Here is a 25399-nt window from a genome sequence, read left to right as displayed (position 1 = left end):
ACATCTGCAGCAGCAGATATACAGAGATACAGCTGTACTCAGTGACTCTATCACTGAAACCCTCAGAAAGCAGACAGAGTCAGCTTTAAGCCCAATACACTCTCTCCAATCAAACTTAGGAAACCAAGCTCTCACAATGCCTTACACTGTATTCCTCATTTAGAAGGACAAAAAAAATATCCCTGTATTGTAACTAGTCTTCACTCGCATTACAGTAAAAACCAAAATGAGCATAGTGCTCATTTGCACAGTGCTCATGAAAGTTCTACTGAAAATCTGTTATTCCAATATGACAAATATCAATATTACATCATAATGACGGTGATAATAATAACAATGATAATTCTTCAGCAGTTTACAGAAAGTTTACACTGATGCATTGAGTTTTATAAAGTTACATCCACTTCCATCTGTCAGACAATGATTTTTTTTTCATTGATTACACTGATTCAAGCCACCTTAATAGTTTCTGTTCTCAGGTGTGCATGTGTACACCAGAGTAGCTTTTAGATCAGAAAACTGACCTAATTTTCTTACTGGAGATGTCTTCTGTGCATTCAACATTCTTATTAAAATATGCAATAAATCTCAACCATATTCCAGTGCTGAAGTATTATACTCATAAATAAAAAAATTAGCACCAGGCTAGCCAGAACCAATGTAACACACAGACACTTTACAGATTTATATTGCTAACCTGTAAATAAAGCAAGATTCCTGTAGCAATAACTGCTGATGAAGATGGTGATCAAGCAAAAGTGTAGAAAAAGCACTTTTTAAAGATTAGAAGGCCTAAATTGGAGCTATCTTTGTATCTGAGCACTTGCAGTTTGCAGATAGAGGAATATGTATGTAAATAGCAAGACGACAGTCATTTGAATCATGGGGATTTGTTGGCAATTCACCTTGGCAATCTAAAAATCAAAGCGATTTTAAGAAATGTATTTATGGAAGATAACAGAGTTTAGAAATACATAAAACTTAAGAATAAACTCTTCAAGGCTGGTTTAATGAACTAACCCTTGCACGATTCTCTCAGGAATTTCAGGTGTACATGTATTTTGACGTCCTAGGATGCTAAATAAGATTCATTTTTTGAAATCAAAGCATAGCAGTCATTAAACTGCAATGCATACTTGGAAAATTCGATATTATATGAAAAATATTTTGCTTAGAAAGAGTTACACATAGGCAGTCAACTTGCAAGCTAGTGCTTAACATGGCTTACTTGCACCTAAACTTGTGCACATCACATTTTTCAGACAAAGAAGTTGTGGTTTTTTTTTTCTCATGGGTGTTAGTACTGGGATGTATTATCAGTCTGAAGATTGTTGAAGGATTTACAAAATAAGATGCAATGCAACCTAGCAAAAGAATAGAGAACTGAAATCCTGGATTTCAAATATAAATCAAAACTATGTATATATGTACGTATGTAAGTCAAAACTCAGATGTATGGTTTGTTAACCATACATGAAAATCTTAGCATCCCCAAGCTGTGGCTACAACTGTGTTGGCTCAGAAAAGTTAAAGGAGTCATGCTGGACTTGGTAACAAGCAGTTTATTGAAGAGCATACTGCTTCATTCATGAGACATGTCTTGAATTTGTTTCCCCCTTTGAGCATTATAATTTAAGAAGCCTGTCTATAACTAAGATCACACACTACTGGAAAGACAGTCATCACCATAAAGAGAGGAAAAAGCAGAGCTGTCAATGGAAAAGTTACAAAAATATAGATCAGCCACTCCTTAGCAAGGAAACATTATGTAGGTGTCCTGGGAAGAAGGGAGGAAGAGTCAGGGTATACTAGCAAAGATGGAAAACAATTACCCAGGTCACTTATTTACCTGCATCAGAGCACAGAATGTAATTGAAAAGATAAATTTCCCCTCCTAGTGTGCCCTTTAACCTTATTCATAGTTTGCAGGGCAAGCAAAAGAAGATAAATTTTAGTCTTTACCCTTCCTGCACTGAAATAATATATACCTTCACACACACACATTAGCACACATTTTGTTCCATACCTTGAAGCCTGGAGGAGAAAATGCACAGAGCATTCTCTGTAACAATAGCTAACCAAAAGCTTTTTTGCTCATCCTATGTCATGAATTACACACCAAAAATCCACCCTGAGATACAGACATGCAAATCCTGCTGTGTCCGGTGGCAGCTGGAAAAGAAATCCAAGGCCAGTATTTGTCCTAAAGGAAATTGTTCTACAATTTTTATACAGGATTGACGACAACCTGCTTTACTTTAAATATTTCTGTATTTCAGTTCCTTGACTAACCACTCCTTAGGACTACAGTACAGTTTAGGACTCCTGCCTAGGCAGGACTGCTTACAGATGATGACAGTAGGTGTTAACAAAAGGACTTGGTCAAGTAGAAAGACCTACTGTCACTGGCCAAGATTTGGGGGAAGAAAAGAGAGGTAAAGATGGGGGAAAAAAAAAAACTAGTAAAAGGGATAAGAGGGATAGCAATGAACTCTGGACCTCCACAGTCTTGGCTGTTCAACCACAGAGCTTACAAATCAGTCAACTTGTCCTTGTGTTGCACATAAATAATAAGATTCCCTCACCTTTATGTAGCTGCAGAAAAGATCATCCTGATGCACAGAAAATTGCCTGCTAACTAAAGGGAGCTGACCAAACTGCTCAGCCCCATCTCGCCTTGGGAAGGCAATTCAAGGCATGCTCATCGTGTTTAGCACACCTGCAACAATGGACATAATGTTTTCTCAAGCTGCAGATTTTTGGACAAAAGAAAAATGTACTGTGGATGGTTTGGATCCTCCCAAACCTGCTTCTTATGAACTTATGAAAAACTCTTGATATTTGCTGTAGGACCCAGATCCAGTGATATCCACAAGACTTACCATGAACAGGAAGAGGGTGCCAAGAAGAGTTGGAAGCAACTGTCAATGCAGCCCTGTGCTGCTCCCTGCTAACACCAGCAGTGTTCTAATGGAGCTTTGGTTTCACCCTTGCATTCTAGTGACAGCAAACATCTGTTTGTATAAACCTGCCATCCTGAACCTTGAGCAGTGCTGGAGATGGAGCACCTTCGGTATTCACAGCCCTTGACACCATCAGTGGGAATCAGTCTAAACTTATCCCCTCTCCCTGACATGATTTTTAGGGCACTGTGAACAGTTTAAGGCTTCTGATACCCTCAAGTCCAATATATATTCATCCTAATGAAGACCATGAAACTGCTCTCATAAAAAGTGAATCATGCACACCATGGCTCCTGGCATTTGTTTAAAAAATGCTTTAGATGTTGGCCACCTGCCAGTAAGTTGCTTGAAACATCTCAGGCAATTTATTTTTTCCCCAAGATGAGGAATTCTGATGGCCTTTTGAGAACCATTTTCCTTTCCATAGTAAATTGCACTTTGCTAATCTATTTGTAGTCTTTGTAGTCAAATTATAAATAATAATTGGATATCCTCAGGCTCTGCTGTTTGCTACATCTTTTTTTTTTTCCATTATTTGTCTTCCCCTAACATATGGCTTCATAGAACAAGCCATCTCGACTGCTGGTGAAATAAAGACAGAATACTGCTATTAGCTTCCTTATCCTCAAAAAAAAAAAAACAACCCCAAAAAAACCCAACAAACCCAAAACCTACCAAATCCCAGCTTTTGGTATAATTTTAAACCAAACTACAGATAATAAAGTGGTTTGCCAAAATTTTCTGTCTTCTCCCATCCCTATTTTTCAATGGCCATGAAACAGAGTACGGTGCCACACTGAGGGTAACATGCCAGGTATCCAGAGTTGGGCTTCCATCATTTTGGGTATATTGATATATTTCTCAGATGCATTTTTTGTTTTGAGAAAACCCAGACCAAGTGCAGCTCTCAGCACTTTGTATTGCTTTTTCCCCTTCAAAGGGTAAACCCACTTATAGAAAAAGCATTTACAGGAAATTCTGACAGATGTATAGTAAATGCCATACAACTTTACAGTAAAGTGTAAACAGCTAACTACTCCTTTTCTACTTTAATCTTTCTCATTACTAAATGGAGATCTGATCCCTTCTTCCCTCAGTAAACAACAGTTGTATCCAAACCAGGCTGACAAGCAAGGCATTTACTGATGCACATTGGCACGAGGTATTCTCTCCCCAGTTTCAGAAGCAAGTGTGTGTGGATATACACATATTCAAATTGCTGCCTTTTTAATTATTATTACTTTTGCCCAAGACACCTGGGTCTTTCAATCCTTCCTTGTAACATTTTCAGATAGAAACTCAATCCTCAAAGCAGCCTTTCATGACTGATGCTCCTTTCATTTGACAGCGATTTGGCCTCTGAGCCACCAAATCTTCACTCAGTAAAATCCTGCTGATGGAGCAAGCCCCCTCCCAGCATCACCCTCCTCCAAAGCCTCCTTCTCTTCCTCTAGCCTTCCATGAGGACCCAATACAGGCCAGGGCTCAGAGATGCCCCAGAATGGGCGGGTTTAGGAGTTTCCTCCATGTGTAGCATGGCCTGTGAATTTGCTCACAACAAGGCTGGGGGAGATGCTGCTCAGTGCACAATGACCAAGAAGATTCAGAGTCCTGATACTGCACCTGCCTACATACGGCCTGGGAAGTTGAATCTGGGTCCATTTGAGGCATTTTCTCTTGTTCCAATTTAAATTCTAAACACAACTGTCCCACTTCTATGAATCCTTTTGCTGAACTTCTGTCACTTCATCTTGCAGGCAGTATTCTCACAGCATTTACTCTAGAGCAAGTCGTTGTCTGAGCCATCATCGGGGCTGTGCCTTTAGACTGATTACGCTTGCAGGTAATTAGAAAAGCTCTCTGAGTAATCTACATTCTGATAAATGACATCCAAGGTGACATCACCCTCATATCACTTCATTAAGTCTCCTTGAGTGTAAAGCTATCTGAATTAAAAGCTATGTTTAATAAGGGAAACTAGTCAAGTGTTGCAATTTCCTCTGCAGGTAGTGGTACCTTCCATTAAAATGCAGGCCCTCTGGGTATAGCAGATGCCTCTGTGTATTCCAAGTGCTTGTATTTCTCTCTGGCATATGCCTCTTTCTGCCACAGGTGCATACAGGTGCTTCTGATGGCAAAGGCAATATTCCACACCCTCAGGTGGAGACATTCCTGTTGGAAGAAGGAGCACCTATCTGGTACCTATGCTGATGGCTGCTGTTAGCAGAGAGACTTGCAGGCACACTGTAGCTGTCTGCACAGAGACGGAACAGTATAATATTATTAAATCGTTAGCACTGTATATTTGATGTCAATAATCACTTTGAAACTTGTCAGCATCCTGGTTCATGACGATATATACACAAAAAGCTTGTTTTGTCATCTGTTAATTCTATATCCCCAAATCTCATGGCACTGGTAATGTTATTACAAAATGTTTTTGTACAGGAAAGTATCTTCAGTTGAGCTCACAAAGCCCAGATCCCATCTCTGCATGTAAAGTAATGTGGGCAGAGCATTCAGCATGGATTCCTTTCCAAAATCACAGCTATTAAACAGAGTGCTGTTTTCTTCGGCAAAGATAGGCGTTTTCTTTTGTTAATCTTTTCCTGTAAAAATATTTTTCCCCAGTTAGGGAAAAATTTTATGCTTAAATAAATACAAATGTCATTAAGGCAGAAGTCGTGCATATAGAGGTATTTCAGAAAGTTGTAATACAAAAAGGTAAGCTGCCTGCAGGGTCCTTCTTGGAGAAGCTTCTCTTCATGGTCGCAGTCTCTGTTCCATGAACACTGAGCTCCCTGTTATGTGCAAGCAAATCGATTTAGAGCAGGAGCTCCCACACCTCATTCCGGTGCTCAGGAGCTCTGCTGCTGTCAGGAACCGATGGCCTGTAGCCTACTACCTTGCTGCATTACAAATTACCAATCAAATTTTAAAATAATGATGATGATCATTCATAATATTATTACATCAGTGAGACATTACGACTCTCATACTAGCAATATAATTCAAAGCTAATGCTTTTTCTGATGCACAATTTACTTCAGTTTGTAGAAGAGGAAAGGAAGATGTCAGGGCATGTCATTTGGTACAATATCGAGCTATAATGCGGCATTTCAGTTCAATAGGGTAAGTTAGCCGTTGAAAACAAATGTTTCTGCCGAGTCTTTGCGGAGGGAAAGCAGAACACCATTTTGTGCTCACATCAGAAAGCATAGGCTGTGAGCAACTGTAATAAAATAATAGCATAAACAATAAAGGTGAGAAGACACTTTTAGAAATTATCCCAAAGATCTTTTAGCAATTTTTAGACCAATTCTAGCCTTTGGAGGAGATTCCAAATGCCAGATTTAACAGCAGTGTATTCCCAGCGGTAACTGCACTGTTTCTATGAACAACACTCCTACTCCCATCCATGAATTGAAACCAAAAGCAGATGATATGAAATATGGAAAGTTTTCATCAATTTTCAAAGTGTAACATATCCTCCCTATGAACTAATTTCCTTTGATCAAAATTCAAGGCAATTATTCAACATAACACATTAAAACTGCTGTCATGAATAATTAAAATGAGAGGGAAGGAAAGGCGAAGGGAAGGCAAAGGCAAGGTGGATGTCAGACAGTGTTATTGGCCTTACCATCTGTATCATAGGATATATGTTCTGGTCAAAGCTTCTCTGCTGCCTTTTAAGCCCTGAGCAAATGCCCAACTCTGCACTACAGTCGTTCACGTCACAAACACCAGCTCATCAAGGACCTGGCAGTCTGAGGGCAAACTCACCACATTATGGAATTTTAGAAGTACTTTTCTAGACAAGTACCCTCAGTATCTTCAATCAGCACAAGATCATTAAACTGGCAATACTGCTGTTATCCTTATGGTAGCACTTGGTCAGTCCTGTATAACTCCAGGAACACATCAGTGCCATTAAGATGGTTGTGCTAAGAATCGTGGAACTCAGTTAAAAATGAAATCACCCTTGGTCATCTCTGTACTAAAAATAAGTCCTTGAGCCTTCATGTGATCAGAAACAGGAATTCCTGGAAAAATATGATCTTACAAATGGTTGCAGTACCTCATACAAGGAAAAAAGCAGTGAATCTGTCAGCCACCAGAAAATGAGAGGCCAAACAAAACACTGCTAAAAGTCATGAGCCTCAGTCACAACTACAGACTGAAATTTACATAACTGAGGTTGCAAAATGAATTATTTAACCCCAATTTCTCAAACAAAATTAGTGAGAACAAGAATCTGAGTAACAATTTTATGCTACCTAAAATGAATATATCTCACCCTGTACTACTACTTTCCTACAGGTGCACTTCCTCCAAAAGTTCAGTTCAAATGCACATGGCTAGTACAGGACTGTGAGCAGACACAGGAGGTGGCCAGTTTGAGATTTGCAAGTGGGTGAGAGGCACAAGCTGTGGAAATATTCTGCCATCTAAAACAAACTAACAAAAAACCCCCTCAAGCCACCTTGTACTCAATCAAAAACATGTCTGGGTCACACAGAAAATACTGATTTTCCTGCTGGATGGACAGTCAGAATAAAGAAGAAACAGAAGAATGTATTTTTTGCTATGTCTCATCTACTTCTTTTGTACTGCAAGGCAGATGCTGCTGTTCTGTTTTCTCTACCTACAAACCACAATTTATTTCTCCAATCTGTCTGCAGCCAAGTTTCCTTACATCAGCCATGCAGCCATTCCACTGCAGCTCACATCCAGCAGCACAAGGAGGGTGAAGTGAATTAAGTTACCTGTGCATTTACGGTCCGTGTCTTCCTTCTTTGACCCACTGATGGTTAACTTGCAGTTGAAGTTCTCCTCCCAGTACTCTGCAAACCACACATTCCTTCTGTTGTTCTCCAAGGTACGGGAGGTGAAATAGGTATCGAACCCTGGAGAAGGAGACAGGTAGAAACCTGAAGTTCAGTTCGTAATGCACAGGAACTACTGCAGGCTGGGAAAGAAGTATTTCTGTTTATATCCTTTTCAACATCCAGCACACATTCACATCTCTATCCACATGGGATGGCCGTGGAAAGAAGTCCATTGCACATTTTACCTAACCAGCTACATCTTGCAAGTAAATTACTCTGCTACTGTGAGTTATAAAGCTAGGTAAGAGATATGTAAAGCAGAGATTAATATAAAAGAGAATTATAATCTGAAAGCATTAATTAGATATATACCAATAAGGAATGAAAATAAGTGATATGGTACAGCTGATATTAGGCTGAGCTCAACACAACTAATTTTGCAATTAACCTCTCCAGACCTCCAGAGAAGGCAGTTTCATCTAAACTGGCCATTATCAGTCCACCTTTTTGGTTTCAGAGCATAAATTTTTCCTTTAATTTCTTTTCAGAAAGGTACAGATAAGCTCAGAGAGCAAAACTTCTAAGAGGCAACTGTGAATCACCACAATTTACTGGCATTGGACATCCTGGGGTGGGTGAGGAGTTTCCTTCCTTAGACCTGTGAGATTCAGTCTACTAGTGAAGTCACAAACAGCTTGCAATGCTGCAAGGGTAAAAATGATACACAACCCCAATATTAAAATATTGAAGAGAAACGTTGCAATTTTAAATACCTGAGCTGAAGGGTAATGAAGATATCTGAAGCCCTCAAGTTGTCTTGTATTGCAGAAACATAGTCCTCTATTCGCCGAAATAAACCGCTTAACTATTGAGCAGCTGTGTAGCAGCAAATAGTACTTAGTTTTCGTATTGCTCTTAACCATATTGTCTCTCTTTCCGTAGCACCTTACCAACTTGCCAGAAGAGAAACATACTTTCCTTTGGCTTTATTTATTTTGTTTGTAGAAACGTATATCACTATATATACATATCTATCTATGGAAACACACACATGCATGGGTATAGTGAGTAAAGAAAAGGTTTATCTAAAGGCTTACAAATCAGGAAAGCTAATTAAAAAAACCAAACTCTACTACAAAATTAAATCCTGAGCCATTTAATTCTGATCACAAATTACATTTGCCATAGTGTAGGGATTTTCTCTATTGAGTTTTCAAACTCTGCAGTTTAAAACTGAGCTAGATATCCTTTCTCAGTTCAGACAATACCCCTTCAAAGATTATCAAAAGAAACATCACATTACTAACTATCCCAGGCACCTTGTTTCACTTGGCTGTATTTAAGCACCCTTCTATCCTTCATTCTTTTCCAAAACTGAGTTAACTCCTGAAAGCCTGAAGAAACCACTGCGCAAGCAAACACAAATCAATAGACACATGTCCTAAGTACTAGCATGATAGCCGAAATCTTCCCTTTGGTGCTGCCATGACTGAGGATCCCACAAGAGCACAGTGGGATGACAGACTCGCAGAGCGGTGGCTCGTGCATCCACACCACTGCATGAACCCACTCCTGATGGACTCCTCAGGAGCATGAGAGCAATGACCAGCGAGGATCATCACCCTCCCATTTTTGTTGTATTGCTATCCCAGTATACTTTTGGTTTTCTTGGCAAACAGATGATCTGCACAAGTATAAATATACAAGTTCACATCTACACCCTCATACACAAAGTCTTTTGTCTTTTTTCTCTTGTCCTTTCTTTTTTTTTTTTCTTATTGCAGCCAACAGAAGCTGTACCCTCTATCTGTTCAGAAGGAAAAGCACACGGAGGGACACAGCCAAGTATTCTTGGCATAGGACATGGAAGAGGTTTATCACCTCTACACCAGAGGTGCCAGGAAAACAAGCAATCGTTCCACTGCTTTTGCCAGTTTACAGGCTCCTGTCAGCCAAAATCCCTCCTTGGTTTTACAGACTTTCCTAAATCTGACAGTCCCTCTGATATAAGGGCACCATGCCCATTCTCTTCAGAGAGTTATATCGGTCTTACAAAAGCATATTTGAAAAGCAGGATATTCACCACTATCAGTAGTGCTGAGTACTTTTCCTAAGTCTTTCTAGTTATCTGGTTTTAGCCTTCAATGAGCAACATCAGAGCTTTTCCTTACAGAGACAGTTAAATTCAGTATTCTTCATGCAACCTTCCAAAACTGTAATCCCAGTCAAGTTCAGTTACAAAAGAGTTTTTCTCTTTTTCTATGAAGGTTGTTGAGGTTTTCAAACTATAGAAATCTAAAACCTGGATAAAGCAGATCAATCAGGGAGAGGACTTGAAAATGCTGGTTGCACACTGAGAAGCTCAGAGCTAAATTATAGTGCAAATCAATTGAAGATGCAAATCTCAGAATATCTACTTTGTCCCTTTACTTGGCTTTACAGCCTGTACTAGCGCTACAGAAGAGGGTGGAAACACAGAAGCAGCAAGCTCTTATAGATACTAAACCATCTCTCTATATTGCATGATCACATGGTTCCTTTTGATTTTGCAGTTAGAAATGACAGTAAATACATATTCCATTGAAAGAGAGAAACAAGTTCCTTGCACCATAGCCAACAATTTCTCTCAGTGAAATAGGTGGGTAAATTGATGCAATCTGGCACTCCACACAATGAAATTGAGTCAGAGGAAAAACATATGGCATCGTTAAATTAGCATAGCAATCCATCCGCTGTGGGATAAAAATAGACAGCATGTAAACAGATGTTTTCAAATAAAAAGGAAGATTAGGAGTGGGGTCAATCTGTCTCCTTGTATTAGCTTTGTGTACCATTGACCCAACTGTAATACATATTCTCCTAATTCTGAACCTACCGTTTGTGACTTGCATCCAAAGCCCACTACTCCATAAGACATCATCTCCAAAAATCAAACCAGAAAAATAAGTATTGGGGTCTTCCAGAAATGAGCTGAAAGCAAATTAAAATTTCACTTCCACCGTCACTAGAAAACATGGGTTGGTTTCTTCTGCAACAAATATCTCAGAGTGCTTCAGGATGGTGACAAACCCTAAGTGACAGGCCAGACCAACTCAGTACCATGCTCTCTAGCTGGTAGCCAGCACCTGAACGACTACAACCAAATAATGGAAGCCTGCAAGCAAAACACCAGAACAGGACAGGAGAAAAGCTCAGTGGTGTATTTAAGTACTACTGAATAGCTAAGTTAACTCCATATACTCACTACAGCTTGTCCTGCCCTTAACGTGCATTTTGCAGCTTGAAATAAAAGCTTCTGTTGAGGTTTAAGCCCAGCCAGCAACCCAAAACCACACAGCCCCTCACTCACTTTCCCCCCCCCCCCCACCTTCCTCTCACTGCTGGAGGGATGGGGAGAAGAATCAAAAGAATGTAACTCCCATGGGTTAAGAACAGTCCAGTAACTAAGGTGTAACACAGATCACTACTGCTACCTTCAATAATAATAATGATAAGGGAAATAACAAGGGGAGAGAATACAACCACTCACCACCCGCCGATCGATACCCAGCTCGACCTGAGCAGTGATCTTGCTCTTCCAGGTAACTGCCCCCAGTTTATATAGTGGGCATGACACGCTGTGGTATGAAATACTTCTCTGGTTAGTTTGGGTCAGGTATCCTGTCTCTGCTTCCTCCCAGCTTTCCCTCCTCCCTGGCAGAGCATGAGACTCAGAAAGTCCTTGGTCAGACTAAACATTACTGAGCAACAACTAAAACCATCGGCATTGTCAGTGCTGTTCCCAGGCTGAAAGTCAAAACCACAGCACTGCACCAGCTACTAACAAGGAGAAAAATGCCAGCTACTGCTGAACCTAGGACAGCTTCCCAGAATAAAACTGCATGAGGCTGCAGGGAAAGAGCAGACCTGTGACGGCAGAGACCCCTCATCTGTTGCATTTATGCTCAAGCAGGGACTTAACCTGGGTTTTCCATGTTTTAGGGAAATAATTTAGTAAAACTCTCCTACCACAACTGTTGCATTCAATGAATAGCAATTCAGTGACTTAGGAATGTTTCTGTGCATGGTCTCTAGAAGGGACTGCACAATTTCTGCACTATTGGCATGAAATTTCCTAAGGAAAATATTCAAGTGGATAGGTGAGAAGAAAATTTAGAAAACACTCTAAGGTTTCAGGTAAATGCAAGCTAAACCTGTTTTCCTGTAAGACTATGTGTATTAGTTTTACTCGTAATTAAAAGAGCATTTCAAAGGGGATATTAAGTCATAAGATCTGAGATACATACATGGTTCAGAAAATTATACCTTACCAATGTGCCAAACTACCCGACCTCTGGGAAAAGTGCTCTACAACTAATAAGATAAAAATCAATGTTTTGAATAAACCTGTAACAGAATTCCATGAGAATTACTCAAAACCTTTACAGATTTAATAACAAATAATAACATTGTCATTGATTTTTTTAATGATCCTTCTGCATTCTCAAGAAGGAATACAGATCCCTATTAAAGTGTGTACATTTTTTACCATTATTTTGTATTGATCAAAACAAGCAGGCAAGTGACCAACTGAGAAATGGAGTTATGCAGCATACCAAACTTCTATTAATTCCTACCAAGTAGAAGTACTGGGCACCCATTTGCTGTTTCAGTTGCACTGTAGATCAGTGCACTACTGCTCCCACATAGCCAAAATCCTGAAGACCTCTAAAGCATCACCTTTCCAAATAGTCTCTTTCCCAGCATACTCAGGACCAAGAAACCTCCTATCTCCATAGCCAGGACAGAGTAGAAAGAGTCCTACATGGCTGCACAGGAGCAAGGCCAGAAGCATGCTCATAGGCACCACTTTCTAATGGTTAAATGTTTCCAGTTTTTACATAAAGTGCTGGTACATGTGCACAGCTGGGGTACAATGCACCACAGAAGAAGATCTAGAATGTTTCATCCTATCAACTGAATGAGTTGAATGGTGACAGGTCACAGTGTATGAGATTTTCATCCAATTTAAGAGTTAGCAAAGAATGCTCAGGGGAATATCACCATTCTTAAACCAGGGTTTTTTTTTTTTCCTGTTCTGTTTTGTTTTTTCTTTTTCTATATCATTCTCAAGAATCCTGTCAGAGCAGTTATTATGACTGCTGAAATACACTGTCTGAACGGAATACACACCACACTTGTTGCTCTGTGATTTGAACAAGCAAATCTCTACCATTTCATTTTTTCCCAACCATTATTTTCAGAAGGGTAATTGTATTCAGTGTGGTTTAAAGCAACTTAAAACCAAGCAAACAAACAAGAAACCTAGAGGAAAAATGCATTTTTCAATTAAGAGAAAATAGGATCAATTTAAAGATCTTACCAGTTTTAAGCTTCATATTAGATGCATGCTAATAAGTAAAGCAAAACCCAAGTATCCAATTCTCAGCAAATACTAATCTTTTGCTAGTGTTATTGCTACCATGCAACTACCTTTGTTAGTGGACTTAAACACTAGGATTCCCATGATGAGTTTCATGATTAAATTCCAATTAAAGAAAACTTTGTAAAGTAGTTACATATCTATGTTATTGTATTTTGAATCTTAACGTTATGATGGATCTATGCAAAGATTATCAGCTAATGCATAAGGATTTAATTCACACAAGTTTAATTCACACAAGCCACAACTACAGTAGCTCTCTAGTTCTCCCAAGCTCCTCCTAAGGCATAAGCATAACTGTGGTAAGCACAAGCCCCTGCTCTTACATGGCCAAGTGCTACACTCAAGTGACAAGAGTTATATTCCTCATATACTTAAGAAAATTACTTTCTTCAGAAAATACTTCTAAGAGATATAGATGGTATTTTTTGAGATGTTACAAATTAAAACAAATCCTTTATTACTTTAAATCACCATCATTTGATTAAATCATTATTCTTACAGATACAGACATGACAGTACCTGAATGGGTTAATCTACTTTTCCACCCCAGGATTACTATATGCAGTAACTACACAGCAATGAAACAGACTTAAAATAAAAAGGGACCCTCTCCCAGGCATGATGGAGGGTTGGTGAAGTCCAGGTGAGGGAAGGCACACTAGAAATTCCAGGGTGAATTCCCGTGTCTCATCCCCAGCTGGCTGGGGTCAAACTCTGCATGTCAGATTTCATCTGACCATTTTATTCTGTGCTGTCTATGGTCAGTCATCCAGATGGAGAGTGCCAGCACAGCACCCAGCCCTGCACCAGGAAACTCTTGCTGCCCTCCAGCTACCCCATCCACTCCCAGAAACCCCTGAAGTCATCCTGGACCAGAGCACCACACCAAGGAAGGATATCACAGAGCTGTAGAACCAGGAGGACTTTTAGCACATCTCAATTTTCAAATGGAAAATGAGGTTGCTGCCTTGTGGTTGCTTTTTACACCCCCCACAAAAAAGCCCCAAACCAAACAAACAAAAACCCAGACCCAAATGATTTATTTTTAACATTAATCTTGCATCTCTCCTATTTGATGTTGCATCTTGCCCATTTTCTGCCTGAAAGCATAATGCTCAGCTTCCCTGGCAGAGATGGCTGAGGGAATTATACGTGCGTTGGAGGATAAACCAGGCTCCAAAAGTAATGATGTGGTTTGCCATGGTCAGCTGCATTATGGAGCAGAATAAAAAAAGGGTAGGCTTGCAGAGGAGGCATTTATCATGGGAGGGCATCAAGCACACATCTACGGGGAAAGGACAGGCTGCAGATAAGAAAGATGCAGGAGGGCAAGGAGGTACCCAAAGAGAGAGAGGAAAAGAAAGAGATTAAAATTATTTTAGAGGATGTTGTGCACCAGTGAAATCACCAGCAGCCAAGTGAAGTTCCCAGTACCTCAGGAGGAGAGCTGTGGGCAGGGGGCTCAGGAAGATCCATGATGATAATGAGCCATTGGCATGGACGAACCAGATATTTATTAAGAGCGCTTCTGTCACTTCTTGTTGACCAAATTGCTAGCACATGCTGTGAAGCATCTATTTCATGTGTCAGCATTGACTTCAAGGGCTCTCTGGTTATTTAATAAGGAAAATAATTAAGCCTAATTAAAACACAAAGTTGTTGACCTACCACATTTTCTCATGTGCCTGAAATGTCTTCTTTCTCAGCCAAAGTGGCTCGGGAGCAAATACAGCACATTGACCCAATTTCATATGAGTAGATTTTATCAGTTTCCAATATTTTTCTTCTTCTCTATTTTGTTCAAAGTATATCCACACTAATGATTCCTAGTTATACAAATTTTATTTATCCAGCTACTAAACCATCACTTACTATAATGACTGATATCAAGTGAGTTGAAAGCAGCTATTCAATTTTCTGATTTTCCTAGCATTCAAGCCAAAATAGTTTGATTTACTGACATTAAATCTGGGATAAGAGCATTAGGTGTGGAATGATAAGATCAATTTTAAGATGGATAGTTGTTTTCTCAGATTTTATTATGTTGCCCAAGCCACACATAAGTGTTATGTATTATAGAGCTATTAAGATACTCTACAGATATTTTCTTGACCTTCTTAGTCAGAAAAAAGGCCATAATATTAAATGTTTTTATTAACTTCCTTTATGCCATAGAAATGCTTTGCAGTTGTTTTCTTTAGTAATAGTTGCTGATTATAACAGTGAAAAAGGGTACTGTAGTTGACGTTATATTTGACTTTTTATAGACATGTCATAAATCACGTATAAAAGAAATTCAACATGCCACACTTAGGGCAAATTTGGGATTTTAAACTATAAAGCTTTTATTATTGAAACAGATATTGGCTAAGCATCCTCACTATTGCTTTTATAAAGTTATACAGCTGCCACAGCACTGAAATCTTGACCTAGGTGGTGTCTAGCCAGTGCTGCAATAGAAAGGTTAATATAGAAATATATTATTCTTCATTATTTGACAATTTATTGCCCTTAGGTGCTTCTTACTTTCACAAAGCTCCTATTTTTATCAATATAAACAGCAGAAACTCCTAAAATTGTTTCTTCTATGTGCTATTTTTATTGTGATACCAGTTAGATGCCTCAGCTGAAGATGAGAGTTTCCCATTGCAGCAGGTACTGGACACACACAACAAATTGCTCAGCCCCATCCTGTTTCCCTTGCTGTCATAGTCTTCTGGATGGCATTGGGATAATCCTCTTGTCCGAGCAGGAAGCTGATGTTCTAACCCAGAGGGACCCACTGTTTTCTTTATGAAGAGCAAAAGATGAAATCCGTGTCTCAAAGCATCAAGAGAGTTGTTACAGGGCAGAAGATGATGACAATTTGCGTTCCTCTTCCCCTGAAGAACTGCAGGCTTCATAAGGCTCTTGCTTTTTCAGCCACAGAGGGACTTTCTAGGTTGATACCTGTATAACACGTAGAGTACTCTCCTTTCAGCTGAATACTCCAATTCTTATTCAAACAACTCCTGCTGCAGGACTGAATAGTTTTTTGTGAATTGCAATATGCAGCGTCCCAGTTAAGGAAGAAGCGCTGCTCACATAAGCCTACTCTTGCAAGTGAGGATATGTATCTGCTATGAAGGTTATCACCAGAGTCAGGACAAACAGAACAGATTTAAGAATACATCCAGAAGCAGAATGTTTCTCCCAGCAATTCAACCTTTTGCACTGCCCAGTTATTGAAAATGGGCCATTTGTCTTGCCAGGACCTTTAGCACTGCTCATATCTGAAGATGAGCAAAAAGCTTTTCTTTTTAATACTTATCACAAGGCGACTTAGCTAACAGCTTACTTTCCCTCTCGCTTGCATACCCAGACTTCCTCAAATTAACTGTTGCTTTTTGCTTTACTGAAAAATAGATCAGCTTCTGCAGCAATCTCATGCAGCAGCAGTGAAACTCAAGCAGTGCTAAGCAGCATCACCCAGGCGCATGAGGCAAAGTGGTAGCAAGCCAGGCCCACAGGTCAGGATACAGATCTTTCCCATTAATAACACCCCCAAATTCTGAGCTCTTATTTTAGTTTTTCATTTGCAATTAACTATTGAACTAAATCCCTTTGCATGCATTGATGTCTCCTTCCTTTCTTTTTCTGAGTTCTTTCTTCCTACCCTTTTGGACTAAACAGGAGAATCTGTTGCACTGATGGCCTGTTTCATTTTAATAATGCAGAGCAGTAAAATCAGAGAGAGATACGGAAGGTCTAAATGCAGAACATGAGAGTAGTTTTCCTCCCTTTGATAGCAGCAACAGACAAAATGCTTAAAAGCATTTAAACTCAAGTCATCTGCTTGCATAATTTAAAGCAAGGATAAAAACGCAGATATCCCTTTACATTGCAATGCAGCAACTGGAGTAACCCCTAAAGATGCTCAACAGGTTAAAATTAGTAATAATAAAAAAATACAAATGAAGATGCCACAGTAAGCTAAGTAGAAAGTCAGAGCTGCCCATAGAGAAGAGGCTGTGGAGGAAAGGCTGAGGCTGGCAATGCAGCACCCCCTCAGAGCACTCTGACCACTCAGCAGATTGCACCCCACACTGCTGTGCTACACATGCTCTAATCCAGCTGACAAGCTTAGGACAGCACCAACAATGATACCACACAAAAGGTAGTTTTCCATCACCCTGTGGTACACGACCTAAATTCTAAGACACAGAGTCATAAATAACCCAGCAGTGGACAATGCACAGCCCCAGCCATGCTGTTCTGGCGCACGTACTTAAAATCAACTTGTAAAAACCAAATCAATGCTCAGTTGCATTGTTATACCTCCCCAGCAAACAATACATGAAAGGAAATCAAAGCCCATCCTCCTCCTGCCTGCAGTGGGAGGATAAATTGAGACACGTACCAATGGAAGCAGAGACGTACCTGGCTTCTGCACACAGAAGGGAGAGCAAGGAGCTCAAGCCCTGGGCTGCAGAACTCACTGTGTTTCAAGTATTATTTCCTTACACTGCATTCAATCCCTTCAATTTACAGAATTAATTTTCTTTCTTTGTGTACATTTGCGTATGCCTTGTTACCATGCCAACAGGAATAATTACAGCATGTGTAAATATATTTGTGTATCCTAAAATCTATAGGCATGCTCACAGACCCATACTTATACACTCACAACCCGCTCCCCCCACACCAATCCAGACACTGGGAGTTGTCCCATATTTTACTGTTGACATGGTAACACTGGATAGATGAAAGTAACAGTGCTCTTCCAAAATGCTGTTTTACACAGTGCTGCTTTTCTGGGGGCACCTTTTCAGCCAGACACATGGCAGCCACTTGGCCAGGGAAGCCTGCACACAAACTGGCATAACAGCAGCCAGTCATATACTGAGCTGAGAGCTAATACCATGGGCTGTGCACAGCTAGGTCATGTCTCAGTTTAAACTACTGTGTATGCTACCAATCTTATCTTCTAATTCTGCTTAAGATAACATCCCTGAAAAATATATTCCCTGAAGACTCAATTGCATCCTTCCTTTCCTTTTCTTTCTTAGTCCTCAGAAAAACAATACTATTTTTTACAATTGACTTTGCAATTGTAAGGCAGCTTTAATAATGCCAGCTATGATGTGAGACAGAGCTGTATAACCACTGTTTCCTCCCTCTTGACAGACTTCTTAGCTGCTAACATAAAGTTTCAGCTTCCATTCCAATGGTGCACATTAATCCCATCAAACCACAAGGTACTATCCAGAACAAGTGCTCAGATTTTTATAGGAAAATGTTAAGACAACATGAATAATTTCTGAGGCTGGGGGATATGGCACAATTGGGCTGGCCTCAAGGCCACGGAGTTCTGCACAGGAACACCCGCATCACGCAGAGTACTTGTCATTGGAATACCTTGTGTCTTTTAAGGAAAGCAAAAAAGCTTTCCAATTTGATTTAAATATTTCAGGAGCAGAATATCCTCTGTGGACACATTCCTCATCCTCTCTATTTTTTTTTCTCTCCATTTGGCAGGGTGTTCAGCCCTGGTTCATCATCCCCTTTGGGATCCTGGTCAGCCTTAGGGACCACCAGGCAAGTGCCCTTGGTCAGCTCTGGCTTCATATCCCCTCACCATTGTTCCGTGCTTCCAATGCACATCCAGAAAGCCAGGCTGCAATCACAGCACACAACAGAGAAACTCAAACCTTGTACCCAGGGAGCAGCACATAGATCTTGAGAAGATAGATAACCAGATTTATCCCCTGGCTGCTGTGCTGAGTCCAAACCCCACACACCTTGCTGCCTAATTGATGAGCACCAGCCAGGCCAAAGGCACTTCCAAACCCAGCAGATTTGAGGGGGACCTCTTTCAGAGATGCCTTAGTCGAGATCAATACAGCAGTCTAAATGTAAGGAAACTTTTAAATGGCTCTCAAGTTACAAGATAATTTGTATTCCCCCTCTCTTCATACCAACACATTAACCAAATACATTATTTCCATAATGAGGAGATGAACATCTGTGTGGCTTCCCAAAATTTCAAGTGGCAATACTCGAGACAAGTGTTCTCTCTTTGGGGATTGACACATCAGCACTTTAAAGAACTGCCAAAGATAAAAACATAATTTAAATTCTAAGGAGGCATTAAGGAAGGAGTTCAGGTGTGATTAAGATTTTTTTTATAAACAAAGCACACCAATTTAATTCCACAAATTAAAGCTGCTGCGGTATTGTATTAAACTTTGTACTTGACCCTGTGAGAGTGAACCGCTTAACACAAACTTTAACAGCATATGAGAAACAAATATCTGATGTAATACTGTTACTGACAATTCACCATAGGTTACAAATATTGCTGACAATTACTATAAGGCACAGTTGGGTCTCTGAAGGGTTCCGGTCCACAAACCCTGTGGTACAGCAGATCAGTCCCCAGCTCTGATGAGCTGGATGCCATCTCACCAGGCAGAAACCCCACACCATCAGCCAGGCACAGAGATGTGCTCCCTTCTAAACTAGCTTCATTTCTTCCTAGCTTTTGTCCAATACATACACTAGCTCTCCAGGAAAAAAAAAAACCAAAACAAACAACACCCCAAAAAACCCAAACACACATTAAAACAGCAACAAAAAGCCCCCTTCACAAAAAGGCTATTTCACTACTTAGTTTCTGACTGAAGTAATTATTTATTGCAGCTGGGAAATCTCAGAATCCATTTCCAGCCACAAACAACATACATCCTTCGCAGGGAGGTTTGGATGCTCCTGAAAGGGGCCAACAGAGTCTGCTTGGAAGCAGCCACCCAGCAGACTTTGTTTCCCTTTACCCCAATGCCTCAGCTGTGTATTACTACTGATACACAACAGAATACCTTCAACATCTTTCTTTCTGCAATACCCCAGTCGTTTTCCTGTTGCCCTCAGCTCCTTTACACAGCAGCAGGCTGTAACCATCACAGAACGATATACACTACAAACCAAGGGATGAAGCCAAATGAAAATATCTTTAGCAACAAAGCCTCGGCACACCTACGCTAGAGAACAGAAGGGATGTCAATAACTTCCAGATGTCATTAGCAGCTCCTTTCATGAGATCCCCAAATATTTTTCTTTGGAAATTTAGGCTATGTGAAGTGGTAATTAAACTGAGAAACACTAAACTTGAAAACAAAGACTAAAGGTATTTCCTCATTGCAAGGATAACTAAAAGCTACTCTTAGCAGGTTAACCACTGGAAGCACCCCAGGAAAGAAATTAGAGAAATAGAAACAAAAGCTTCTTTTCACTTCAAAAATACCTGTGAGAGCTTCCTGGATGGCAGAGGCATACGTGCATGCCATAACTGAAGAACATCAAGAACATCATCTACACTGCTCCATGCAGAGAAGTAAAGATGCTGATACCATCCCTCTTCATGAAGAATATATTGAAGCCTAGGCCCTACAGGTGGCTGTTATCAGTGCAAGAGCAAACCACTGACTCTAATTAGGCTTAATCATTATTCACACGCAATTACACCATTCTCTTTTCAGTAGTAACAATGAATTTGAGGCCACTCACTTGCTTCATACTTACATTTTTAGAAATTCTAGCAAATTACTTTTTGGAAGAAGAGCTACATCAAGACCATTCACAATGAGCTCTTGATGAACCACCAGCAGAGCTGAGCAAGCCATGTGGGAGTTTTTATCTTTTCTTTTTTCCCCTGCATTTGTAAATATTTCATTAGCAGAAACCTTTCATGTGCCTGGCTCTCCTTTATTAAATAGCTTGTATGATTAATCACATTATTAATTGTGTCCTAACTTAGTTAAGAGGGACAAAAGACTACAGGTGTAAAAAGCATTGATTGACTGCAGCTTGATTCTAGCTGTGTATGGGAGCTCTTGGCCCACTCAGGTGTGCAGGCCTGAATTGCAAATGGAGAATAATGTCTTTTAACTCTTCAAAAAGCAGTTGCTGCTGCAAGGGGACAGCAGCCCTGAGGAAGGCAGCTCAGCCAGCTGCAGGACTGGACAAATAGTACCTGAGCTTGGACTGAGTCCACCAACCCTGCTCCTCCACATACCCAGTTTGAAAGTGGTCAGAGGCAGTGTGACAACTTCACAAGAAGCATTTTATCTTATAGCATTGCACAGGAAGCATATTATTGTATAAGTAATGCAATGTGTTTCCCAGGACCTCATCCTTAATCTCCTTTCTGCCCCAGACTCTAAAGCAGAACATCAGGCTCAGAGGCAAACCAGAGTATGTTGCTTGCACTACAGCTATATTAAGAGTAAGTGAATTAACTTCCAGATGGACCATATAATGGAATTGAAACAAAAACTGAATTACTCTTTCAAGACATATCACCTTAAACTGCACAGAGGGATACTCTGACTCGCAAACACCTAGTTCTTCACCATCCTACAATTACATTTTAACTATGAGGCAAAAGGTTTGTGTTTCTCTGTCCTTACCAGGAGATCCAGATCATTGGTCTATTGACTTCTGCTTCACTTTAGTAAAGAGCTAGCATATGTGATTACATTGAGGAGCTGCTTCTAAATTATTTTCCATTTCCTTTGTTGTCATGGAGTCAAGTCAACAAAATAGAAACATATTCCCAAAGCAGATCTGCAAACCCAGAATGAATGAAGTGGGCACTTTAGCATTCACTGTACCATCTTTAAGGAAATTATGTGTATTATTTCCTAAACTATTACTTTCAAAAGCCTATAAACATTCACACATTAACAATGCAAACTAAAAGGAAAACCAAAGCAAACTAACAAGAAAACCCTTTCACATCTGTCCACTTCCTAAAATGACCACATTTATTTATGTGTCTGAACCTCTCTGGCCAAGCAGAGTGAAGTCTGGTTCAGAAACACCCAATTCATGCATTTCTGTGTGAATGGATTCCCTGCAGCAGAACACTGGAACCCCCCAGAGATCTTTCCCGAATGCTCCATATCCCCACAGTGAGAACTAAGACAGTAATCGTTAGCTACTCATGCAGAAAAACAGAGACACTAATAAACATGTAACACAGTGAATACATTTTCAATATATAATGTAGGTATATTAATTTGGTACTTGCAAATGGGGATGCCATGCTTGCAATTCATTAAAAACCTCAAACTTTTTTACTTTTGCTTTGCTTGAGAGATTGTAAAGTAGTATTTCTTTTCTGGCTTGCTAAGAAAGAGAAAGAATGAATAAGTCATAGAGACTTTCAGAGACTAATTTTAAGTGGCCTAGAGGAGAATCTTTTTAGGTCATAGTTACCAAGTCAGAAATGCCATAAGGAAAAGATTTCTTGTGAGAACTTAGGAACTTTTGCTTTCCATTTCTTTCAGTGACAGAGAAAAACTGTCTTGAAAGAGGAAGAGGAATATTAAACAAGTAATACTTCTTAGAATTTGTAAAGAGCTATGGAATAGCTGATAAGACAAATATTGAGATGCATGAATTTAAACAAAGCAGAGTGGAAATAATGTTAATGTAAATATATTAGACTTAAAGTTATCTTCAGAGGGGATTTAATATACATGAATCAATTACACATGAGATTTAATAGATATTTCTGATAAAATACGTGCAGTTTCTCAGAAGAGCAGAAATGAGGAGTGCTAACTCTTGTAGAAAAGACTGATGAGTGAGCCTTTTATTTCCTCCATCACCTTATGGTGCAAGCAGATTGCATTTGTATTCCGTGTTCTGCTGGCCCTAATTTCAGTATCTAAAGCTTCCCAAATTAAACTGCTGTAATAACTGTAAAGGAAAATGGCCACCTAGTATCCATGGACCTAATCACAAAGTCCTTACCAAGAGTTCCCTCTTAAGCCCAATTTAATCACAAACATGAACATTAGAGAGACCATCAGCTGTTCTGCTCAAATGTGCCATTCTTCATTGCCTGTTTCACAATATCTATGTGCAGTCCACCAGGCCATGGACTGGAAATGCTACATACTCTATTAAAGTCTTTCTGTTTTGCCAAGGCATTATATCAGAGATGAAAAATTATCTCTGCCATTATGAACAGTCTGATTCTCAGCCCTCCTGCAGGATGGCATTTCTAAAACCAGATATTTTGCCATTTTAACCTAAATCAGGAACATCTCCTTTCAGAAAGCTCCTGTTTACTTGAAAAATACACGAAACACACATGCAAAACCGATACTCTGCCCCTGAGTTAGAAAAACAAGTGTTAACCTCTTATAACACAGCATAAGATGTATCAGGAGAGATGCAATTCTCACACAAAGAGGAGAGGGAGGGGAGCTCTTCTCCCTTCCTCTCTATCCCCAAAAAAAGCAGCCTCAAATGTGGACCCTGCTGTACTGGCAGACATAGGGTACAATGCTTCAGACGGATCATGGGAACACCTCTCCACCCACTCTTCCTAATTCCCTTCTCCTGCTCCATTGTTTCAGCAATTACACTGCCTGTGTTCTCAGCTCAGTACAGTAACATCCTCCCAAGCTCCCTGCATCAGCTGTGTTAAGGAGGCAAACACAGTGCCACTGCTGTGCTTGGCATGGTGTCGAGTGCTGCTCTCAGGGAGTGGGAGAAGGCGATAAAACCTTTTTTGACTTCTGTTTCTATGCCTAAATGGGATTCCAAACTAAAATATCCCTTTTTCTAATAATTCTCCATGAGCGAGCTCTGCCTCAGTAGCCCCAGAAGGGGCTCTCTCATGCAGGGTCCAGTGAGGTCCCCTGAGCTTCATCACTCCCCAGATCCTGGAAATCATTCCAATTTCATGAGCAGGAAATAAATCCCTTTCAACAAATGAGGCTTGAAACCCTGCACAGAGGCAAAGACTAACAGCACTGGAAAACACCAGGATTTCCTAATCTGGGGGAGGTGGAACTGTATAGGAAACTGTAATTTGCCTTTCTCATGTGCTGTCTGCGTGCTGAACACCCCTTGCAAGGATGGGAAATCTGGTTGCCAGCCCAGGGTGCCCTTGGCTCTGCTGCCTTGCAAAAACACTGTAAAGCAGCATATGGCTGGCTGCTGAGTGGAGGAAGAAACCCTCCCCATGCAGCCTCTCTATTCACAGACACCCAGTAACGCCTTCTTCACAGAGCAAACCTGCAGAGGAGGGCTTGGAGGTTCCTACCGGATCAGAGGCAGATCAGGAGCTGGCACACAAACATAGCAGGCTCTCTAAAAATAAAATTCTTCCCTTCTGGATGGAAACACTCTGCCCAAACGTGTCCAATGACAGCTCAGACAACTTCAGTGTTAGATCACTGAGAGGAAAATCTCATCAGAAGGTGCAATTCCTGGTATCCCAAAACAAAGAACATGGTGATACATCTGAACACTGATCAATAGCCAGATATGGTTCTGTGAATTATCTCTTCTCACAGCATCAGCCATTCTGGTCTGTCTGTGTGTGTGTGTACACATCTCCCTCTCTCAAAACAACCACCCACACAATCTCCAGTGTCCTGAAATAACAGTTAAATATGAACATCAAAGAGAAAATGCCAACATAAGCCCTGGGAGCAATACCTAAAATGCAGAAAGAGAGAGAGAGAGAGATGGAGAGAGAGATACCCACAGAATAAATAACAGCTAGCTCCAATCAGAGAAGTCCCTCAATTTTGAGCAAGCCAGGTCTGTTGCAGGTTGGGCAAGCAGATTATTTCACTTCAAACAGCCATAGAGAAAGCTCCTGAAGTCTCTATTTTACAATGCTTCTTTATGGTCCAGTTAAGAGTTTTCTACCTCATTTCTTTCTTTGCTATGAAGCAACAAAGCCATTTGAAAAGGTACTGGCTCAAGCCTCATCTGAGATAGAACTTCTGTTTAATGCTGCTGTGCTTACAAGCTGTGCTTGCCCTGAGCAGTGGCAGATAACTCTCTTTTACACTCTTAAAGGATCCCACCTTCAAAGTGTCTAAAAAACCCCAAAAGAACTCCAATACCTGAGCACCATAAAACAGGTAAGTGTGTAACTTTAGCAAAGCACTACACTGAAAGGATGTAGAAGTTTACATTTTGAGTTGCAATGGTATGTGTGCTCTCTAAGTGCGCTGCCACATGGGTTTGGAGTGCCATGGGGCACTGCCTTTGAGTCTGCAGCAGCACAGGGATTACAACTGAGAATGTAATTCCCAGCAACCCACACTTCTAGAGAATCTTAAAAAAAAGAAGTATAAATAAAAGAGCATTCAATGATTTTGTTTAAA

At 40.2% G+C, this 25399-nt stretch overlaps 1 protein-coding gene across 1 annotated transcript in view; it reads right to left on the bottom strand.

Moving 5' to 3' along the window:
* Nucleotides 1-25399, bottom strand: part of GRM7 (glutamate metabotropic receptor 7) — a 296698-nt gene that overhangs the window by 103456 nt on the left and 167843 nt on the right. Inside the window, 1 exon segment of the mRNA XM_031049251.2 lies at nt 7733-7873. Within this exon segment, the coding sequence (XP_030905111.2) occupies nt 7733-7873 (141 nt within the window).

This window comes from Melopsittacus undulatus, chromosome 9 (genome assembly GCF_012275295.1).
Source record: "Melopsittacus undulatus isolate bMelUnd1 chromosome 9, bMelUnd1.mat.Z, whole genome shotgun sequence".
In the NCBI taxonomy this organism is placed as follows: domain Eukaryota; kingdom Metazoa; phylum Chordata; class Aves; order Psittaciformes; family Psittaculidae; genus Melopsittacus; species Melopsittacus undulatus.
Note: the sequence above shows the minus strand (reverse complement) of the source record. Positions and strands in the feature narration are given on the sequence as shown.